This window comes from Oncorhynchus mykiss, chromosome 26 (assembly GCF_057628025.1).
Source record: "Oncorhynchus mykiss isolate SJ-2025 chromosome 26, ASM5762802v1, whole genome shotgun sequence".
NCBI lineage: Eukaryota > Metazoa > Chordata > Actinopteri > Salmoniformes > Salmonidae > Oncorhynchus > Oncorhynchus mykiss.
This window is the reverse complement of record NC_143047.1, coordinates 3,242,153-3,265,169: the sequence shown is the minus strand read 5'-3', so window position 1 is coordinate 3,265,169 and position 23,017 is coordinate 3,242,153. Positions and strand designations below refer to the sequence as shown.

Sequence of the window (23,017 nt, the reverse complement as noted above, 5' to 3'; positions counted from 1 at the left end):
GACGTATATAGGGAAGGTAATCAGGGAAGTGATGGAGTCCAGGTGAGTCTGATGACGGCCAGGTGCGCTTCATGATGGTGACAGGTGTGCCCCATAACAAGCAGCTTGGTGACATAGAGGCCGGAGAGGGAGCACACGTGACAGAATAACTAACTATCTTCAAAGTAATGACTCAATGTCGGTTGTTAGATGAAAGCTTATTTTTAGCAATAATATTTGTTCACGTTATATTTTACCACTTCAGATTCTACAAAACAATTAAAGAAAGTTGCTAGCGAAAGCCATGGTAATCACTTGTCACTTGTACACAAAAAAACAAATGTGCCAGTTAACTTCCTATAGCAAGGCATTCTCGTATTAACTGACAATAGCGTAATCCAATACTAAACAATACAACATAATTATGTACATAGTTCTCTCAATTTCCATCACTCTTACATATGTAAATAGATACAGCTCAATGGATTAACTGTAAACATTAACTCTGTAACCCATTAAATTTACGACATCCTCCCCCCAATGAACCGCTGTGTTCATCTAAATCTCTAAGCAGTATATCAACTGAATAGGCCTTCTCAACAAGTCCGAGGCAGTACAAACTGAACATGACCTAACTAGGCCATCTCAGCCTGGAAACAGTTCCTCAATCTTTCCTAGTTTCCAGGTTAGTCTGGGTGTGTTATCTTATCTGATGAGTGCAACGTCACCCACTTTCAGTGGGGTGGGCTGTGGTGTGTCACAGCGGTGTGCTGACTATAGATCCAGTAAGTAGACTCTTTGCCAGCTGTTCCAGAAGCTGGTCACAACTCTCTGCCTGTACTTCCATCTGGGTGTCATTTCCTCCTTGTTTAGCGTTGGGTACTGAGTGTCAGCTGGAAATGGCTTGGGTGGCAAAGAGGTTAGTCTTTTACCCACCAGGAAGTGTGCTGGTGTCAGGGGTTGTGGTTCATCCACTTCATTGTGCACAAAGGTCAGAGGCCTAGAATTTAGGATAGCATCAACCTCTGTCAGAACTTTGCTTAAATCTCATCAGAGTTGAGTGAAGCTCTCCCAAGAACCTTTCTCAGGCATGTTTTCACGGACCTGATGAGTATTTCCCAGCATTGGCTATGAATCTCTCTATCCAGGCGGTCACTCTGAGCACTTTTTTCAGTTTTCTGTACCTTTCAAGCTCCAACATGGGTCCAGTGATGTCTGTGCTGTTTGCTGCGAGCGGCACAGTGACCTGGCAACTGGGCTTTTGTTCTGTATTCACCTCTTCTGGAACCTTGTTATCATCAGTCTCCTCTGACTCCCACATTTCCTGGAACATGTACTTGATCTTGATTGTGAAGGGGTCAGGAAGCCAAGAGGGTGAAGATAAGTGCAGACGACTGCAAAACACTTCACTTTGTGTTTTTCCTTTCTTTAGAATGGTCAGTAACACAAAGTCATCTGTTCCCAGTCTCCACACTAAACCTAATACTTTCAGCACTACCCCTTGTATTTCTAGCACCAACGGGTGGTCAGTTGTCATAATCTCCTCCCATTTGGTTTCAGTTCAGGAGAATTGGTCATCCACAGGTCCGTGCCTGCAGTCGACAGCATTCACTTTGCAGTTGTCACAAGGTCAGCCTCTTCAACATTGCGTGAACTTGCAATGAAGTCATCTACATAGAGTGACTCTCTCAACGTCTCTACAACTTCTGGTTGTTCTGTTTTATATTGTTTCAGGTGCTTTCTGATTGTAGCTGCAAGCAAGAATTTACTTGGAAGCTCCAAATACCACTCTGTTCATCCTCGGCACTCACAGTTCCTTTTTATTTTCTCCCCTTGTTGGGCCTGTGAGCCACAGGAATCTCACAGCGTCTCAGTCTCTCTCTGCTAGGGATATCTCTAGGAAAGTCTTCTTGATGTCTGCCATGAATGCGATCTCATGTAGTCTGAACGCTGAGCAGATCCGGATTCGGGTTAGGTTCTGTGAGTAGTGATGGACAGTCATCTTCATAGGACGAGGCATAAAAAAACACTCTCAGTGTTGTCGTCACATTGTCTTCTCTGAGTACTGCATGGTGAGGTAAGTAGTATTTCATGTTGTCTGTGCTTGATGCGTTGTCCTTGGGCATGTCCTATCCCATATCCTGTTGTAAGTAGTCTTCTAATACTTCATTGTATCTGCTGTACAACGTCGCATCCTTCTTCAGTCCTTCAAACCATTTCTTAGCAATTCTGCAGTTTTCTGGCATTTCTCGTTTCCATGGCAACTCTGCATGGTATCGTCCATCTTTGAAGGTGGTTGTTCTCTTGAACCTCTGTAGAGCCTAATTTTCCTCTTTGTTTTGTGTTTTCTCGCTTGTGATACCCAGAGACTCAAGCTCCCAGAATGCATGCAGTTGTTTGGAGACTAGTGTGTCTTCATCATGTCAGGTGAACATGCATGTTGCCTCAGCGACACTTGACATGGACACTGGTTCCTGCAACAAACATTCAAAGGTGCTCTCTAAAGCCACCAGTATCTCTGTCAGTCGCTCCACTCGGCCTGATACTATCTGCCGGTAGTAGTCTGCTCCTTTCAGGACAGAAAGTTCAATATCATTGTCATCTCCCGGAAAGTTTGCGATCTTGCAGTCCCTTTCTATAGAGCTAATGTTGAATCTGCTCACTAGGAACCTTCATCACAGCTGTGCACAGTTGTGAGGTTTCAACTGCCTCTATTTCAATTCTCTGCTGTTTGTCCCAGACATTCTCCAAGATGACTTTCACTGTGTTGCGCTGGGACGTTGCTGGAGCAGAGGAGCCAAACGTGTGAAGAGTGAGTGCCTCTTGTCTGATTACTGGTAGCTTCAGGCCCTTCAGAAGGTGTTCATGTATGAAACATCTGACTGCCTCCATCTAAAAAGCAACGAGCTATCTTCCTGCCCGATGGGCCTTCTTACCCATGCCTTTGTCGTTTATAGCAACACAGTGTTCTGTTAATCTGGTTTCATCTTCACTGAATGGGGAATAACTGAGGAAACATCATCATCTGCAGAAACAGTAGGATCTCGCATCGCACTCCTCTTACCGGTACACACAGCAATTTGATGTCTGCTTCCACATGTTGCACATGACATCTTTGACTTTACATAATTTTGCTATGTGTTTCTGTCCTAAACATACAAAGCATATTTCCATTTTCTTTCATTTCTCTTTGCGTGCAGAAATATTGTGGTCAGGGCAGTTTTCTGATTTGTGGTCTGCACTGTCACAGAATAGACAGTGTTGTGCCGCAGCAGATGGCATGTTGGGTCTTTCTGTTTTCATTTCATCGGAGGAGCATGACTTGTTCCATGGTTTGCTCTCTTTCTGTTGGTTTCATGATCTTGTCATTTGTAGTGCTCGCTCCCTGCTCTGAACCTCCTTCTGTAGGAAACTGATGATCTCAGACATTTTCCATTCATCATCTACTCCCCTCTGACGAATATAGTCAAGAGCTATGTCCTCTGGAATCATCTGCAGTAAGATTGGGCATAGTAGACTTCCATAGGTTTCTGACACTACACCCAGCGATTCCAAGCTCCTAACCTGAATTTCACATTCATCATATAGCTGCCTCAAGGCACTTAGGTCAGAGGATATCTTCACGGGAGTGAGATTCAGCAGCTTTGACATGTGAGCACTAATCACAAGATCTTTCCTTCCAAATCTGCTCTTGAGCGGAGCGATTGCATCATCATAGTTACTGCCTGTTAACATCAGTCCTGCTACTGCCTTTGCAGCTGGTCCAGTGAAATCTGTTTCCCGGTAGGTAAACTTCTCTTTATTGCACAGTGAATCATTTTGTGAATAGCAGTCTGATATTGGCTCCAAAACTCTTGCCACATACTGACATCTCCATAGAATTTCTCAATAATCAACTTTGGTAGCCTTACTGATTGTCTCTGAGTTCTGTCTGAGTTAGCATCACTCACCTGTGCTGGTAATGGATTGAGGTCCTGTTTTTTTAGGACTTATTTTCTTCTCATTTTCTCAAACAAGCTGTCCTCCTTAGCTAACAGCAATTCCAACAATGTACTCAAGTGATCGGTATCCGGACTTGACTGGGTTATTTCCACGTCAATTTTATTCAAAAGTCTGTGTTGTGGCACCTCGGATGGTACCCCGCTTTCGTTGCATTCTTTCTGCTTCATGCCGACGTTCCTCCTCATACATTTCAGCCAATTCATCCCTCTGATCTTCGTAGCAGCTCATACTCCCGGGTTTCGGCACCAAAATTGTAGAATAACTATCTTCAAAGTGATGACTCAGGACGGGACGTTGGTTGTGAGATGAAAGCTTCTTTTTAGTAATAATACTTGTTCACGTTACATTTTACCACTTTAGATTCTACAAAACAATAAAAGAAAGTTGGTTCGGAAGCCAGGGAATATAACTTGTCACTGGGCTCGTTCACGTTTTTTTACTTCCTGTCATAAGGCATTCTGGTACTTGCATTCAATAGCGTAATCAAATACAACAGAAATCTGTACACTCTCAATCTCCTTCGCATGAATTCTAATACAATTACTCTTACATTTGTAAATAATTGTTAAAGAAAATGTGTTTAGGTACAGCTCAATGAATTAATGGTAAACAATTAACTCTGTAACTCATTAAAGTTACAACACAGTAAGACTGTTGGCGTACCAAACAGCACCCTATTCCCTATATAGTGCACTACTTTTGACTGGAGTCTGCAGATTAAACATGAATGTGTATAGAAGAATGGTCTTATATCCAAAAAGTGGACACAAAGTTGCTCATTTAAAAACTTAAATAAAAGCTATTGCACTCTCCCAAAGTTTGGCTGGTATCTAACACCTACCAACCTTTTGTATTTTTTGTGAATTGTAAAAGGTTTGCTGCTCTTGAGCAGAGCGATTGCATCATCATAGTTACTGCCTGTTAACATCAGTCCTGCTACTGCCTTTGCAGCTGGTCCAGTGAGATACGTTTCCCGGTAGGCAAACTTCTCTTTATTGCACAGTGAATCATGTTGTGAATAGCAGTCTGATACTGGCTCCAAAACTCCTGCCACATCTGCATAGAATTTCTCAATACTCAACTTTGGTAGCCTTACTGATTGTCTCTGACACCATTATTGTTATTGTTATTGTTATTGTTTTTTGTTTTTTAAAATGTGACTTTTGACTCTTGTTATTCCTGGAAGCATGGCAAATGGGAACATACACAAAATATATCTGTAATACTTTTCATGGTGGTATGCATAGGGCATTCATAACGCCTTCATGAAACAAGTCAGGACCGTATTGCAGTATCATTCATAACAACCTCCATAATATGTCCTACATTTTATTCATACCAACAAGTATTTTATTTATTTTTTACCCCATTTTTCTCCCCAATTTCATAGTATCCAATTGTTAGTATCTCAATCTCATCGCTACAACTCCCGCTACAACTCCCGTACGGGCTCGGGAGAGACTAAGGTTGAAAGTCCTCCGATAGACAACCCAACCAAGCCGCACAGCACACATCCAACCGGAAGCCAGCCACACCAATGTGTTGGAGGAAACACCATGCACCTGGCAACCTTGGTTAGCGTGCACTGCGCCCAGCCTGCCACGGGAGTCGCTGGTGCGCGATGAGACAAAGGATCCCTACCGGCCAAGCCCTCCCTAGCCCGGACGACGCTATGCCAATTTTGCGTCGCATCCACCTCCCGGTCGAGGGCCGTTTACGACAGAGCTTGGGCGCGAACCCAGAGTCTCTGGCGCTGCAGTACAGCACCTTTAACCACTGCGCCACCCGGGAGGACCTTGGCATACCATCAAGTATTAACACACTTTCTGTATGCACTACTATACTCCACAGCAAACAAGTTCTGCCCATGGTCTGACTGAAAAGCCGTCCACAGCCATTCTTTCCACCTTAAGTCTGACGGCTAGGTCTGTGTGTGTTCTGTCAAAACGACAACTTTGATGATTAATGTCCCTTTGGACTTACCAGTTTTTTCCTCCTTTGTCTGCTCTACAGTATTTTGTTCCACTCTTCCCAGCTTTGCCCTCTGTATTTCCAATGTGTTGAGCTGCTATCGATCTCTGTCTGGTGTTCTGGAGTTTTTTGCCCTCTTCGATGTTCTCGCCATGCTGTATTTCAGGTCATTCTACTCTTTTTTTTTAAAGGACAGCTATGAAACAAGAAAACTTGACTTTGTGCTAGTTTTGGTAGCTTGTCACTTGGCATGGCTGCCACAATGTCTGCCGTGAAACTTGTCTTAGCATGCAATTAATTTGCAATTAGCCTCTACGGGACCCCTCATTTCAAAGATGATGGAAACATTTTTTTACGAATGTATTATCTTTTACCAGATCTAATGTGTTATATATGCATATCCTTTCTTCAGGTCCTGAGCTACAGGCAGTTAGATTTGGATATGTCATTTTAGGCAAAAATAGAAAAGAAGGTGTGATCCTTAAGAGGTTGCTGCTACTAAAGTACTACAAATGTTAACACAATTATGTTACTAGTTGTACTACAAAGGTTTAGGAGCAACTTAATTTAAAGTATTCCCGACTAATGCTCTAAGGAGAGTATAACTATAAAGAGACCAAGAGGACACAAATCTATTCTAAATGAATGCCTGTTAAAGTGACTAAATGAGATGTGCACATTCTTTCCGTCTGTCTCTAGATCAATATAAATAAGAGGTAGAGGTGTCATTTAATAGAGCTTGCTTTCCAAATCAATACAGATAGATCCAATGAGTCAACTGTATCTTCGAAGCCCTTTCAGATACCACGCATTTGCATTTTAGTCATTTAGCGTACACTCTTATCCAGAGCAACTTACAGTACAGGAGCAATTAGGGTTAAGTGCCTTGCTCAAGGGCACATCGACAGGCTGCTATTTAGTTGTCCACACAGTCAAATTGTGAAGTGAGCCCACTGCTACAATCTTACCTTCTGAAAAATGATATTGATTTAGCCCGAAGCCATCTAAAAGCGTGTCTAGTTGTTTGGGTACTCCTGGAGAGGTAGTTGTAATGGAGTCGTTAATGAATGTGGCTAAAGATTGACACAGAGCTAAAGATATAAGCTACAGCTAATGTCTACACAGCTCTGGGTTTAGAGTAGAACTTGCCTGGAAGGCAGATCTGTCTGTGTATGTGTGTGCGTGCGTGCGTGAATATGTGTGGTATCACTATCAGTGTGTCCACTCACATGTGTGAGAAGTCAAAACGGAACAAGAACTAGCTACTGGCAATGTACACAATAACACCTTCTCCTCTCCCCCTCTTCTCCTGAGTTCCCCTGCTCTCTGGCTGTCGGTCAACTAGCCAACATCCTAACAACAATGTTATTTAAAAAATGACAAACTCACACCTTTTCCACTCTTCTCATCCTCCTCTCCCCTCAGCTCCCCCTGCTCTACGGCTGTCGGTCAACGAGACCTTGGTGGTGGACCCCGGGAAAGACGTAACCCTGTCGTGTGAGGTGACCGCCGGATTCCCTAAGCCCACTGTCACGTGGTCGCGCTACCCCAACCCATTGCCGAGAAACTCGTTGGTAAGGAATGGGACTCTGACACTGCGCTCGGTCACGCCCGCCGACTCAGGCTTCTACAACTGCACAGCGGTCAACAACGTGGGGAACCCTGCCAAGAGGAACGTCAACCTCCTCGTCCGAAGTGAGTGTGTGTGTGTGTCTATTTGATATACAGTCAGAGACGGAAGAGAAAGGGGGACATCTGGCTTTCCAATTTTTTCTGATCTGGGCGGGACCACTCTGGTCTACTTATTGCCGCATAGCGAGACATCTCACTGGCAAATATTTCTGCTCAGGGCAGGTGGGGCGAGTGGGGAGGGAACAATAAGTAGACTAGAGCCAGCTGTTCTCTCACGTGAGCATGCCAGATATTATGGAGGAACCGTGAGCTCATGCGAGAAAGGGAACGCCCACTTGCACAGACAGGAACCTTGAAAAAAATGTATATGGTAAAGTTGTTCGTCTGAGATATACACCATCTTTGGTACCGTCATTGATAGTCACATTCAAAATTACTGGCACCATTGATATATTTTATGCAAACATTTTTTAAATAATATTTGTATTTGCTTTCTTTAAAAGATAGGTGTCAAAATTATTTCCACCCCAAAAGATCCTTATAAATAAAATCAAACTAAATTAAATCTGCATTAACATTCTACTTGAAAACAAAAGTTAATCTAATTTTAAGGAACTATATTGTGGCCTTCCATGGCTTCCTGTTTCACTTGGGTATAAAAATGTTGTAATATTCATGTAAAATAACTCACAAACGAAAAGTGACAAATGGTTGATGTAGTCATTGCATGCTATGAATATAGGACCAAATACTTCACTTTGCACTACTTTAATACACATAGAAGTGAATTTGTCCCAATACTTTTGGTCCGCTACAAAAAGTGATGGAATTTCAAAACAGTTTATGAAATTACCCTCAAATTAAAGCTGACATTCTGCACTTTACCCTCATAGCAATTATATATATTCAAATCCAAAGTGCTTTACTACAGAGCAAAAACAACACAATGTGTGTCAGTGTCCCAATACTTTTGGAGCTCACTGTAATATGAAATTTGTTAAGGCACGCCATACTGAGACAGCTTCTCAGAAAACCAAGAGTAGGCTTATTTCTCATGTTACTCACTGCCCAGTGACCTCGCTGAGGCAAGATGAACTTGCCATCTTGGTAAATTAAAAATAAGCTACTCATCTAATGCTGTGCCGTAAATCACCACATGGTAAACTGAAACGTCAGTACTTTTTCGATACTAGAACACGAAAAAAGGTACTAGGTTAGGTACTAGAATTTTTGTTACTTTCGGTACTTCTGTCAAATGTGTCTCACGTCATATATGGATTGATAGGATCGAGTGTGTCATTCTAAATCTTCAATGGGGCAGTAGTAAGCCAGCCAGGCTACTTGTGCATGCAGCTGACACAGTGCAAGCCACTTTTGAGAAGCAAGCGAGAGGATCGAGAAAATGCATGGCTTCTTCTAACGAAGTGAACTATGGGAATACAAGTAAGAAAAAGGTATTACATTATGCAAGGGAGTTTTAGTTCCAAAACAACATAAAAAAAAGTATTTCACCCATGACATTTGCATTGTACGTTATTCTAATATTCTAAATTCTAATACATTTTGTGAGAGAGCATTATAATTATAGTGCGATTACAAACCAAAAGTCATATATTTAGACTACTTCGCATTTGTCAGGGCTGTACTTGCTAGCAGTAACCACTCGACACCTAGCAGCCCCGGACAGAGGATTGCACCCTGGGTGTTGAAATGGGAATCATAGTATGCTGTCTAAAAACCAATTGTATTTATATGGTGTGTTGTAATTGTAATATAGAAGCTTCAAAAAAGGAGCTTCAGAGTGTTCTTTAAGTTTTGGAACTAAACTATTCAGTTAATACATTAAATGATTAAGCTGTCATGAATAATGAATCCTATGTCTAATGAATGTCATTTGACCTAATATTTTGGCCATAGATGAGCAAATTAACCCCACATTTTAAAATAGTTAAGATGCAATTGTACAATTATTTTGTATGATCGGATGTGTCAGATATGATTTTGCACAAGGAAGGGTTAGGATGTTCTTCTGTAATTAAATATAGTGTTTTATTTTGTTAAATAAATGTAATATACTGTAGAATAGAATATATTATATTTGTTATTTTAGTTGTTCTACCAGTTATCAACACATTGTTTAAAAAACCTAGTTGGTTATATAAACAGAACACATTATACAGAGAGAAGAGCAGACATCAGACTGGTTCACAGCAGCACAGCTCAGCCATAACATACATTATCATCAAAAAGCATAAAACTACATACAATATACTAACAAAACCCCAAAACAGCAACCAATGGTGGCTACGTATAGCATATTCACATTACAGCTGCTAGCCCTAACCCTAACCTTAACCCAAAACCATTTTCCTCAAATTTCAAGTTCTCACCCTGGACCTTAGTGGGGAAGCTGACACTATATTGTGGTGCAATGACCAAACAAGGCTAGCTATAGCTTCCAGCTGTGTTGGATGGCTGTTGATACTAGCATTACCTAGCATGCTGATGGCTTGTTAAACACCATATGGTGATCAGCAGTTGGCAATCAAGTGTTTTATCACCTTTAATGAAACGTTCTGTTTGAGAGAGCTTATTCTAGACAACTCTGATTAGAAGCGACCCAGTAATAATGTCAGCCAGCGACAGACACCATCCAATTAGCACAAGATATCATGCTGCTCTCCTGCTGAACGGTGCACATAGCGGACCAAAGCATTTTGCCAACATGATAGTGTCAGATATGAGCTACGCTCAGCTACTGTGCAGAAAGCTCATGACCCACAGCATTATAAAATGACTATAGCAGAGTGAGCTAAGGGTATAAGACACTTTGCATACACACAATGTACAAGCATGAATGATATGCACGCGTAACTAGGCTTACTACTATCCTTAAATATAGGACACCTAAGATATTGCCTAACCTAGATGTTTTATGTGCATGACAGCTATGGATGACTGTAAAACTAAGAGTGAGCTACAGGGTTTGTGTGCCAGCACATGTTTACAACAATAGAATAAAGCACACTGCAAGCAAGTGCCCAGACATCCAAAGTGTTTTGGGAGGCTCAGGCCAGGCATTGATGGGGCAATAAAGAAACAACAAAGCATTAGGAAATATAGCACGACAATCTCAACGTGTGCTCTGCCAGCGATACAAGCATCATGCCAATAATGTGCAAATGATACAGGGACATGAGCTAAATCATGAATTAACATGAGCATTCACCTTGGCAGTAAGAGTTGCAGGGTGATTACCACGGCAGTAGCAGTTGCAGCATAACACATGATAGTTCCCGTGATTAAAAATACATAAAAAATGATGGCCCTCCCTACATACCCTTTGGAGCTCCTACCTGACTCTACTGGAAGAAGATAGACACGGAGTATACCAAACATTAGGATCATCTTCCTAATATTTAGTTGTGCCCTAAGAATAGCCTCAATTTGTCGGGGCATGGACTCCACAAGGTGTCAAAAGTGTTACACAGGGATGCTGGCCCATGTTGACTCCAATGCTTCCCACATTTGTGTTAAGTTGGCTGGATGTCCTCGGGGAGGGGGGGGGGGGGGGGCGGCATTTTTGATACACACAGGAAATTGAGCATGAAAAACCCAGCAGTGTTGCAGTTCTTGACACCAACCGGTGCACCTGGCACCTACTACCATACCCTGTTTTTCTTGCCTATTCACCCTCTGGCACCCGTACACAGTTCATATCTCGATTGTCTCAAGGCTTAACAATCTTTAACCTGCCTCCTCCCCTTCATCTACACTGATTAAAGTGGATTCAACAGGGGATATGAATTCAACAGAGGATTATAGCTTTTACATGGATTCATCTGGTCAGTCTGTCATGGAAAGAGCAGGTGTTCTTAATATTTTGTATACTCAGCATAGTTTAACTCGATGATTTAGACAGTTTGTAAGACATCATTTATTCCAATATGCAAGCAGATTAATAAATAGTAGAAGGGAACATGTGACAAGAATGAAGCAATCATATAATTAGTGTAAGAGTATACATAGAGAATGCATTAAGACAACAAATGGGAAGGGAAGTTCAGAGTCCAGTGTTGTGATCTGTCTGGTTGCTAGCTGAAAAACCCCACAAATGGCAAAAGGAATGGACAGAGTGGGGAAAAAGGAAGGTATTAACATTTCATCCACCCAAAGTCCATCATTCTCAAGGAAAACACAACACAGGTTCATGTCCCAACTCTCCAGCTGCAGAAACCACAGATGATGTCCTCCTTCACTGTCATGCATACTAACATCAAAGGCAGACACTCAGAAGAAAATCACATCCATGGGAATAAACTTCAACCTCCCCAGTTTACTCAAAGCCCGTCCAGAACAAACTGAAATACACTCAGCACACATTTATTTCCTCCACTCATGTAGACTAGAGAACAGAATTTAGAACATCTCCATAGTCTCCAGGGAAATCCAGCCCGGTAGGTGGCGGTAATGCACCTAATATTGGTCTGTACACCACCATTATAATCCAAAGAAGAAGAGAAGTTAGTGGAAGCACATGACATGGAAATATAATTGTGTTGAAGTTATATGAAGAACATACAAGTCAAGAGAATGCCTGATTATTCATGTAACACGTTTACATTGTTATACTAGCATACAATACAATAGCAAATTACTGGAATCCTTTTTACTAGAATAAACAGATTGACTGACAGAGGGACTAATTATGTAAAATGTATGACACATAAGTAAAAACATGGATAAAACGTAAAGCCTAAACCCACTGGGCACACACTGGTTGAATCAACGTTGTTTCCAGGTCATTTCAATTAAATGACATTGAATCAATGTGGAATAGACGTTGAATTGATATCTGTGCCCAGTGGGAACCTACTTCTGCAGATAATGATGCTATAAACTAACAATGAGACTAAAATAAAATCATTGAATCAAGATGTTAAATGTATTGCTAGTAGTGTTACAGCTGTCTCGTGAGCTGTGCAACACACAAGGCTACTAGGCTAGGCTACTATCGATATTAAAGGGATAATCCACTCAAACCACAAATTAATATGATTAACAGTGTTAAACCATGTTAAAACCCCCTAGAGTTGATGTCCGCGCCCCCACTGAAAATAGTTAGCATAATAAAAAATCCCCATAAAAATATGTCTGTTTAAGCTGGAGATACTGTATCTTTGCATGGGCTGCGTCTTAATCCACCACATCCGCTGATGTCGGCCTTCTGCATCTGAGGTGAAAAGTGGCAGAGCTACAGCAGTGTTTGTCAGACCATGAGACATTGTGAAAATCGGTCTTCTCACGGAAATGTCTGTAGCATCCGAACGGTTTGGCCTTTACCCCGCTATGGAAGGATGAGACTCACACGATGGTGTTCTCCGTTTTGCTCTACAATCCCCACTAGAGTCACAGGACTCGTCTGAAGTCGGTACCGCCGATCTGTCAACTTCTGTGGTTGGATTAAGGAGAATGTTATCTTTAAAATGGTGTCTAATACTTGTATGTTTGAGAAATTTGAATTATGAGATTTCTGTTGATTGAATTTGACGCCCTGCAATTTCATTGGCTGTTGGTGAGGGGTTCCTCTAGCGCAACGGGGTTCCAGTCCTAGACAGGTTAAAGTAATGATGGACAGTCGTTTCTCTTTGCTTATTTGAGTTGTTCTTGCCATAATATGGACTTGTCAGCATGTGACAAATTTGATTTGATTTAATATTCAATGCTGTCTAATTTGAGTATAATGCAGCCTGCTTCTTTTTATGTTTTCTGTCCTCAGATACAGAGATCTGTGAAACCCTGTTTGCATATGACCCCTTTTTTTTCAATTTTTGCCTAAAATTACATACCCAAATCTAACTGCCTGTAGCTCAGGCCCTGAAGCAAGGATATGCATATTCATGGTACCATTTGAAAGGAAAGACTTTGACGTTTGTGGAAATGTGAATTGAATGTAGGAGTACATAAAACAATAGATATGGTAGAAGAAAATACAAAGAAAAAAATATTATTTTTTTATTCTCCCATCATCTTTGAAATGCAACAGAAAGGTCCCACATCTAGCTATCACTCTGGTTGTAATTCCGATGGTGTCCACAAGATGGAAGCAAACGGATAACTTGAAGTATGAGCAAACTATATGACATTTAGTGTGAAGTCACCCAGGTAAATTTGGGCAAATCGTGAAGGAGACATTTACATTCACGTTACATTTTTCTGCAAGAATATAGTCAAATCTTTTTGCACGATGGCTCACGATGGCTCACGATGGCGCACGATGTAGGCAGTGGTTCCCAACTCCAGTCCTCGAGGAACCCCATCAGTACACATTTTTAGGGTAGCCCCATACAAGCACACTTGATTCAACTTGTCAACTAATCATCAGACCCTCAATGAGTTGAATCAGGTATGGTGGTCCGGAGCTACAACATCAATGTGTACTGTTGTCCATGGAGAATAAGAACACCTCCTCCCAGCTGCCCACTGCACTGAGGCTAGGAAAGACTGTCACCACCGATAAATCCACTATAATTGAGAATTTCAATACGCATTTTTCTACAGCTTGCCAGGCTTTCCACCTGGCTACCCCTACCCCGGTCAACTGCCCGGTACCTCCCACAGCAACTCGCACAAGCCTCCCCATTTCTCCTTCACCCAAATCCAGATAGATGATGTTCTGAAAGAGCTGCAAAATCTGGACCCCTACAAATCAGCCGGGCTAGACAATCTGGACCCTCTCTTTCTAAAATGATCTGCCGAAATTATTGCAACCCCTATTACTAGCCTGTTCAACCTCTCTTTTTTATTGTCTGAGATTCCCAAAGATTGGAAAGCTGACGCGGTCATCCCCCTCTTCAAAGGGGGAGACACTCTAGACCCAAACTGCTACAGACCTCAGAGCTTGTGTATTTTCTGTATACCAGGGAGCTAGTTTCTTATGACAAATCGTTTTGGTTTTTAGGGGTATGACTGCATCTAGGGTATTGCGCAAGGTTATATTGAGTTCCTCAGTTAGGTGGTTAACTGATTTTTGTACTCTGACGTTCTTGGGTAGGCGGATGGAGTCTGGAAGGGCATCTAGGAATCTTTGGGTTCTCCGAGAATTTATAGCATGACTTTTGATGATCCTTGGTTGGGGTCTGAGCAGATTATTTGTTGCGATTGCAAACGTAATAAAATGGTGGTCCAATAGTCCAGGATTATGAGGAAAAACATTAAGATCCACAACATTCGTTCCATGGGACAAAACTAGGTCCAGAGTATGACTGTGACAGTGAGTAGGTCCAGAGACATGTTGGATAAAACCCACTCGAGTCGATGATGGCTCCGCAAGCCTTTTGGAGTGGGTCTGTGGACTTTTCCATGTGAATATTAAAGTCACCAAATATTTGAATATTATCTGCCATGACTACAAGGTCTGATAGGAATTCAGGGAACTCAGTAAGGAATGCTGTATATGGCCCAGGAGGCCTGTAAACAGTAGCTATAAAAAAGTGATTGAGTAGGCTGCATAGATTTCATGACTAGAAGCTCAAATTACGAAAACTTTGTTTTTTTGGGGGAAAGCTAGCTTTTGTTGGATAACATTAGCATTGGATAACATTGTTCTTAGTTCTCTTCACTTTTTTGAGTTCTTGAGTCTATCATGATTGCAGGTAATATTTTTTTCCTGTTGTCTTGTTAAATTTGACACAAAATTGACTGTGGTGATGAATCACTAGTTTTAGGCACTGTTATCATGCAGATTTGGATAGCCACTCAGCTGTTGTTGTCGAAATAATTCATGTGGTGGACTCCCAACATGGATGCCAGGTGGTGTCGTACATCAACTGGCAACCCTCTGTAACGCATTCTTGTCATGCTATGCAAGAGCTCACGTTTAAGGATCTTAATATACAGTTGAAGACGGAAGTTTACATATACTTAGGTTGGAATCGTTAACTCGGTTTTTCAACCACTCCACAAATGTATTGTTAAAACCTCTTTGTGCTAGCGACCCACCTCGACAACATCCGGTGAAATTGCAGAGCGCGAATATCAAAAATAGTAAATTCGTAATATTAAACAGTCATGAAAACACAAGTGTCTTACATGATTTAAAAACGTAACATCTTGTTAATCCACCCGCTTTGTCAGATTTCAAAAAGGCTTTATGGTGAAAGCATACCATGCGATTATCTGAGGACAGCGGCCCACATACAAAAGCATTAAAAACATTTTCCAACCAAGCGAAAGTCAGAAATAGCGATAAAATAAATCCCTAACCTTTGAAGATCTTCATCTGGTTGCAATCACAAGGGTCCCAGTTACATAATAAATGGTCCTTTTGTTAGATAACATTCTTCTTTATATCCCAAAAATGTCAGTTAATTTGGCGCGTTTGATTCAGAAATACAGCTGTTCCATCTCGCCCAACATGCCTACAAAGGAATCTAAAAAGTTACCTGTAAACTTGGTCCAAACATTTCAAACAACATTTCTAATCCAACCTCAGGTAACCTAATATGTAAATAATCAATACAATAAAAGACAGAATAAACTGTTTTCAATACTTGAGAAAAACAAAGAGGAGTGCGCACCCATTCAAGCCGACCAAAAGACTATAGTCCTTCTGAGTGACACTTAGAAAGAATACGAATACTTCTTCATTAAAAAAAACAACAACATTGAACAATTTCTTAAGACTGTTGACATGTAGTGGAAGCCACAGGAACTGCAATCTGGGTCCTAATAATTAGGCTTTCCCATAGAAAATCATTGGATAGTCCAATTACCTCAACAAAAAAAAAATCCTGGATGGATTCTCCTTGGGGTTTTGCCTGCCAAATCAGTTATGTTATACTCACAGACATTATTTTAACAGTTTAAGAAACTTTAGAGTGTTTTCTATCCAATATGACTATGTGTATGCATATCCTAGCTTCTGGGCCTGAGTAACAGGCAGTTTACTTTGGGCACCTCAGTCATCCAAACTTCCGAATACCTCCCCCTAGCCTTAAAAGGTTTAACAAACTATAGCTTTAGCAAGTTGGTTAGGACATCTACTTTGTGCATGACACAAGTAATTTTTCCAACAATTGTTTACAGACAAATTATTTCACTTATAAATCACTGTATCACATGAAATAATCTGAAAGGCCGCTAAGCAAGGAAGAAGCCACTACTCCAAAACACCATTAAATGCGAGACCACCATTTGCAACCGCACATGGGTACAAGATCATACTTTTTGGATAAATATCCTCTGGTCTGATGAAACAAAAATATAACTTTTTGGCCATAATGACCATCGTTATTTTTGGAGGGAAATGGGGGAGGCTTGCAAGCCAAAGAACACCATCCCAACTGTGAAGCACGGGGGTGGCAGCATCACGTTGTGGGGGTGCTTTGCTGCAGGAGGGACTGGTGCACTTCACAAATGTATGGCATCATGAGGAAAGAAAATTATGTTGATATATTGTAACAACATCTCGAGATATCAGTCAGGAAGTTAAAGCTTTCCAAATGGACAATGACCCCAAGCATACTTCCAAAGTTGTGGCAAAATGGCTTAAGGACAACAAAGTTAAGGTATGGGGGTGACCATCGCAAAGCCTTGACCTCAATCCCATAGAAAATATGTGGGCAGAACTGAAAAAGCGTGTGCGGGCAAGGAGCCCTACAAACCTGACTCAGTTACACCAGCTCTGTCAGGAGGAATGGGCAATGCTACTAATTAATAATTGAGTGTATGTAAACTTCTGACCCACTGAGAATGTGATGAAAGAAATACAATCTGAAATAAATCATTCTCTCTGCTATTATTCTGACATTTCACATTCTTAAAATAATGTGGTGATCCTAAATGACCTAAGACAGGGAATTGTTACTAGAATTAAATGTGAGGAATTGTGAAATACCGAGTTGAAATGTATTTGGCTAAGGTGTATGTAAACTTCCGACTTCAACTGTATGCGTCAATACAAAGACAGCGTAGTGTCATTATTTTGGCTGTTCTCAAAAGTGTGCTTCAGTCATACAAGTGTTGGTATTGCCAAAAGGGCAAACCACATTTTGAAAATTATGCTGATATCTTACCTGTACTATCCCTGTTTCCCCTACTGGCCAGTATAGGCCTGTGACTAATTGTCATGTTGCGTAAAAATCACATTTTGGAACAGTGAATGCATTCTGACATCACATGCATAAAAAAAACTCATGCTTGGGCAGCCGTTAGAGATATTTGGAACTCGCGTGTGAAAAGGTTAGGGGAAAGTAGTTTATAACTGCTTAGTCCTGCAATGGTCACCTTTCTAGCTCATTCTCCGTGGAACACACAAGAGTCTAGGCAAGATGGCTGCCCCATGTGAGAGAAAATGTGATGTGCCTCTCGACACACCTAGCTTACTCTCAGGGGAGAACTGCAAGTCCGTCGGAGCGAAAAATGCACATTTTCCTAATCTTGTAGACGCAGTCCCCGAACCCAAATGCTAAACCGGGAGGGTTCTGCTGGACAGACAAGTCACAAAGACAACTAAGACAAACCCTCAGTTCAGCAATACTGGTTGACCAAACCGAGTATCACCCAGGTTGGTGCACTGTTGAAAGTAATAAAAAGGACAAAACCCAAACCGAGTGGGGGGACAGCAGAGCATCCAGATGAAGAGGCTAGCTAGCTCCAAGCTATTGAATAGCAGCGGGTATACTTCTGCGCTTCTACGCTCTAATATAGAACTCTTACTGAGCGAATGCAAATCAAATTTAAATGTATTGGTCACATACACATATTTAGCAAATGTTATTGCTGGTGTAGCGAAATGCTTGTGTTCCTAGCTCCAACATTTCAGTAGTATCTAACAATTCACAACAATACACACAAATCTAAAAGTAAAAGAATGGAATTAAGAAATATATAAATATTAGATTGAGCAATGTCGGAGTGGCATTGACTAAAATACAATGGAATAGAATACAGTATTTACATACTGTATGCGATGAGTAAAGCAGTATGTAAACATTATTTAAACATTGTTAAAGTGATTAGTGTTTCATTATTAAATTGGCCAGTCATTACAAGCCTATATATATATATATATATATATATATATATACAGTGCCTTGCGAAAGTATTCGGCCCCCTTGAACTTTGCGACCTTTTGCCACATTTCAGGCTTCAAACATAAAGATATAAAACTGTATTTTTTTGTGAAGAATCAACAACAAGTGGGACACAATCATGAAGTGGAACGACATTTATTGGATATTTCAATCTTTTTTAACAAATCAAAAACTGAAAAATTGGGCGTGCAAAATTATTCAGCCCCTTTACTTTCAGTGCAGCAAACTCTCTCCAGAAGTTCAGTGAGGATCTCTGACTGATCCAATGTTGACCTAAATGACTAATGATGATAAATACAATCCACCTGTGTGTAATCAAGTCTCCGTATAAATGCACCTGCACTGTGATAGTCTCAGGTCCGTCAAAAGCGCAGAGAGCATCATGAAGAACAAGGAACACACCAGGCAGGTCCGAGATACTGTTGTGAAGAAGTTTAAAGCAGGATTTGGATACAAAAGATTTCCCAATCTTTAAACATCCCAAGGAGCACTGTGCAAGCGATAATATTGACATGGAAGGAGTATCAGACCACTGCAAATCTACCAAGACCTGGCCGTCCCTCTAAACTTTCAGCTCATACAAGGAGAAGACTGATCAGAGATGTAGCCAAGAGGCCCATGATCACTCTGGATGAACTGCAGAGATCTACAGCTGAGGTGGGAGACTCTGTCCATAGGACAACAATCAGTCGTATATTGCACAAATCTGGCCTTTATGGAAGAGTGGCAAGAAGAAAGCCATTTCTTAAAGATATCGAAAAAAAGTGTCGTTTAAAGTTTGCCACAAGCCACCTGGGAGACACACCAAACATGTGGAAGAAGGTGCTCTGGTCAGATGAAACCAACATTGAACTTTTTGGCAACAATGCAAAACGTTATGTTTGGCGTAAAAGCAACACAGCTCATCACCCTGAACACACCATCCCCACTGTCAAACATGGTGGTGGCAGCATCATGGTTTGGGCCTGCTTTTCTTCAGCAGGGACAGGGAAGATGGTTCAAATTGATGGGAAGATGGATGGAGCCAAATACAGGACCATTCTGGAAGAAAACCTGATGGAGTCTGCAAAAGACCTGAGACTGGGACGGAGATTTGTCTTCCAACAAGACAATGATCCAAAACATAAAGCAAAATCTACAATGGAATGGTTCAAAAATAAACATATCCAGGTGTTAGAATGGCCAAGTCAAAGTCCAGACCTGAATCCAATCGAGAATCTGTGGAAAGAACTGAAAACTGCTGTTCACAAATACTCTCCATCCAACCTCACTGAGCTCGAGCTGTTTTGCAAGGAGGAATGGGAAAAAATTTCAGTCTCTCGATGTGCAAAACTGATAGAGACATACCCCAAGCGACTTACAGCTGTAATCGCAGCAAAAGGTGGCGCTACAAAGTATTAACTTAAGGGGGCTGAATAATTTTGCACGCCCAATTTTTCAGTTTTTGATTTGTTAAAAAAGATTGAAATATCCAATAAATGTCGTTCCACTTCATGATTGTGTCCCACTTGTTGTTGATTCTTCACAAAAAAATACAGTTTTATATCTTTATGTTTGAAGCCTGAAATGTGGCAAAAGGTCGCAAAGTTCAAGGGGGCCGAATACTTTCGCAAGGCACTGTATATATATAGGGCAGCAGCCTCTAAGGTGCAGGGTTGCATAACCGGGTGGAAGCCGGCTTGTGATGGCTATTTAAAAGTCTGATGGCCTTGATATAGAAGCGGTTTTTCAGTCTCTTGGTCCCAGCTTTGATGCACCTGTACTGACCTCGCCTTCTGGATGATAGTGGGGTGAACTGCCGGCCCAGACGGCATCCCTATCTGCGTCCTAAGAGCATGTGCAGACCAGCTGGCTGGAGTGTTGACGGACATATTCAATAACTCCCTATCCCAGTTTGCTTTCCCCACTAGCTTCAACATGTCCACCTTTGTACCTGTACCCAAGATAACAAAGGTAACTGAACTAAATGACTATCGCCCCATAGCACTCACTTTTGTCATAATGAAGTGCTTTGAGAGGATAGTTAAGGATCATATCACCTCTTACCTGACACCCTAGATCCGCTTTAATTTGCTTACCGCCCCAATTGATCTACAGATGACGCAATCACCATCACCTCTAAAACTCTTAACTTTAAATAAAGGTTCATTTAAACATTTAAAAATAATACATGTCTTACTAATTTCTGCCATGGAGAAGGAGAGCCCACAGTTCTTGGTAGCATAACAAGTTGGTGGCAATGTGTTATCCTCAAAGCAGTTGAATAAGGTGTTTAGCTTGTCCAGAATTAAGATGTCGGTGTCCACGACAAGGCTGGTTTTCCCCTTGTAGTCCGTGATTGTAGACTGCTACATACATCTCGTGTCTGAGCCGTTGAATTGTGACTCCACTTTGTATCTGTTTGATTTCCTTGTTTTCCTTATACAAACTACACTGTTTGTATTCTGCCATATTCCCAGTAACCTTGCCATGGTTAAATGCGGTGGTGCTGCTTTCAGTTTTGCGCGAATGCTGCCATCTAGCCACAGTTTCTGGTTTGGGTACGTTTTAATAGTCACAGTGGGTACAACATCTCCTATACACTTCCTGATGAACTCAGTCGCCGTATCTGTGTATTCGTCAATGTTATTTTCAGAGGCTACCCGGAACATATCCCAGTCTGAGTAATCAAAATAAATCTTGATTCTGATTGGTCAGACCAGCATTGAATAGACTGTAGCACTGGTACTTCCTACTTGATTTTCTGCCTATAGGAAGGGGGAGCAAAATGGAGTCGTGATCAGATTTGCCGAAGGGAGGGCGGGGGAGGGCCTTGTAGGCATTTCAAAAAGTGTTTTTCCAGAGTGAGTACTACAGACAATGTGTTGGTAGAACTTCGGTAGCATTTTCCTCAAACTTGCTTTGGTAAAATCCCCAGCTATGTGGTTTCCAGTTTGCATAAAGTCCAGTGTAGTTCTTTGAGGGTTGTTGTGGTAAAATGACGTGGCCTAGCCCACCTAACCCAAAGAGATTAATGAGTTACGAAAGAGTTATGATTTGATCCTTTCTGGAATTCACCGAGAAAAGGAAGAGGTGGGAGTAGTGCGGTAGCAGCTATTTTTAAGGGGGTCAGCAACAGACTAATCTGAAATCCTTACTCGGAATGTATCCTGCCATGCGAAAGGATACCATATCATATTGGAGTGATCCAACATAGTGCTACATAACACTAGCTAGCTTAACCTGTGTTTGCACGTTTTACTAAAGCAATTTTTTCTAGCTATGAGCCTGAAATGGGGAATTGAATTTGAATACTTTGAATATTAATATTTTTAAAATCTATTCAAGAAAAGTCAAACAGAAAAATGTCAATGGTAGGATTTCTGTTCTAGCAAGCAAACATTACATCTGGAATTTAAAAAAAAGAAGTTCATATTTCCTTTAACATTCTGTGTTGTGTTCGTATTATTTTTTATAAGTGATGAATGTTTATAAATTCTTTATGAATGGGTCAATTGTAATGACAGTACAATGACAATAAAATTCAGGCAGGTGGGATTGACTGCATGAAATTTCCCCTACTTGCCAATATAGGCCTGTAGGGGAAATTTCATGCAGTGGGGGTGGTACAGTATATATCAGCATAATTTTCAAAACGTGGTTTGCCCATTTGGCATATTCACTCATACTGGTATGGCACACTTTTTAGAACAGACATAAGGATGACACTTTGCTGTCATTGTAATGCTGCATCTATTAAGATACCTACATATGACATCTTGCATAGCATAACATGAATGCACTAAAGATATGCTATGGATATATTTCATTAAGGAAAATGGAAAGGGGGCTACCTAGTCAGTTGTACAACTGAATGCATTTAACTGAAATGTGTCTTCCGCATTTAACCCAACCCCTCTGAATCAGAGAGGTGCGGGGGGGGGGGGGGCTGCCATATTCGACATCCGCGTCTTTCGGCACCTGGGGAACAGTGGGTTAACTGACTTGCTCAGGGGCTGAACGACAGATTTTTACCTTGTCAGTTCTGGGAATAATGTGGTTTGGACCTGTTTTAACACGTTCAGGGAATGCTTTAGATGTGTAATAAATGTGTTATGGATATGTAGTCAATGTATACCATTACCCAGTATTTGTATTATTTATTTAATTCATTTTTTCCCCTCATCTTTATTAAGGGAGCCAATCATTTTGGATGTGTCTGTAACTGTGTGTGTGCAGGACCTATTTCCACATGTCTGTTTTGACATGTAGAGGTCTTAACTAGTTTGTGTAACATACGGTATAATATGACTACATTACAGTACATAAGTACTGTAAGTAAGCATTTGTGAGAGGTT

The 23,017-nt window shown here is 41.2% G+C and overlaps 1 protein-coding gene and 1 long non-coding RNA gene across 3 annotated transcripts in view; both read left to right on the top strand.

The window, feature by feature from the left end:
* Positions 1 to 23,017, top strand: part of LOC149971349 (uncharacterized) — an 812,381-nt gene that overhangs the window by 379,197 nt on the left and 410,167 nt on the right. The window lies entirely within an intron of this gene.
* The window catches only part of LOC110506257 (MAM domain-containing glycosylphosphatidylinositol anchor protein 1), a 399,885-nt gene that overhangs the window by 259,393 nt on the left and 117,475 nt on the right, over positions 1 to 23,017 (top strand). For both annotated transcript variants that reach the window (XM_090221721.1, XM_021585690.3), the window contains exon 7: positions 7,378 to 7,647. In XM_090221721.1, coding sequence (XP_090077847.1) covers positions 7,378 to 7,647 — 270 coding nt within the window. The remainder of the gene's footprint in view (positions 1 to 7,377; positions 7,648 to 23,017) is intronic.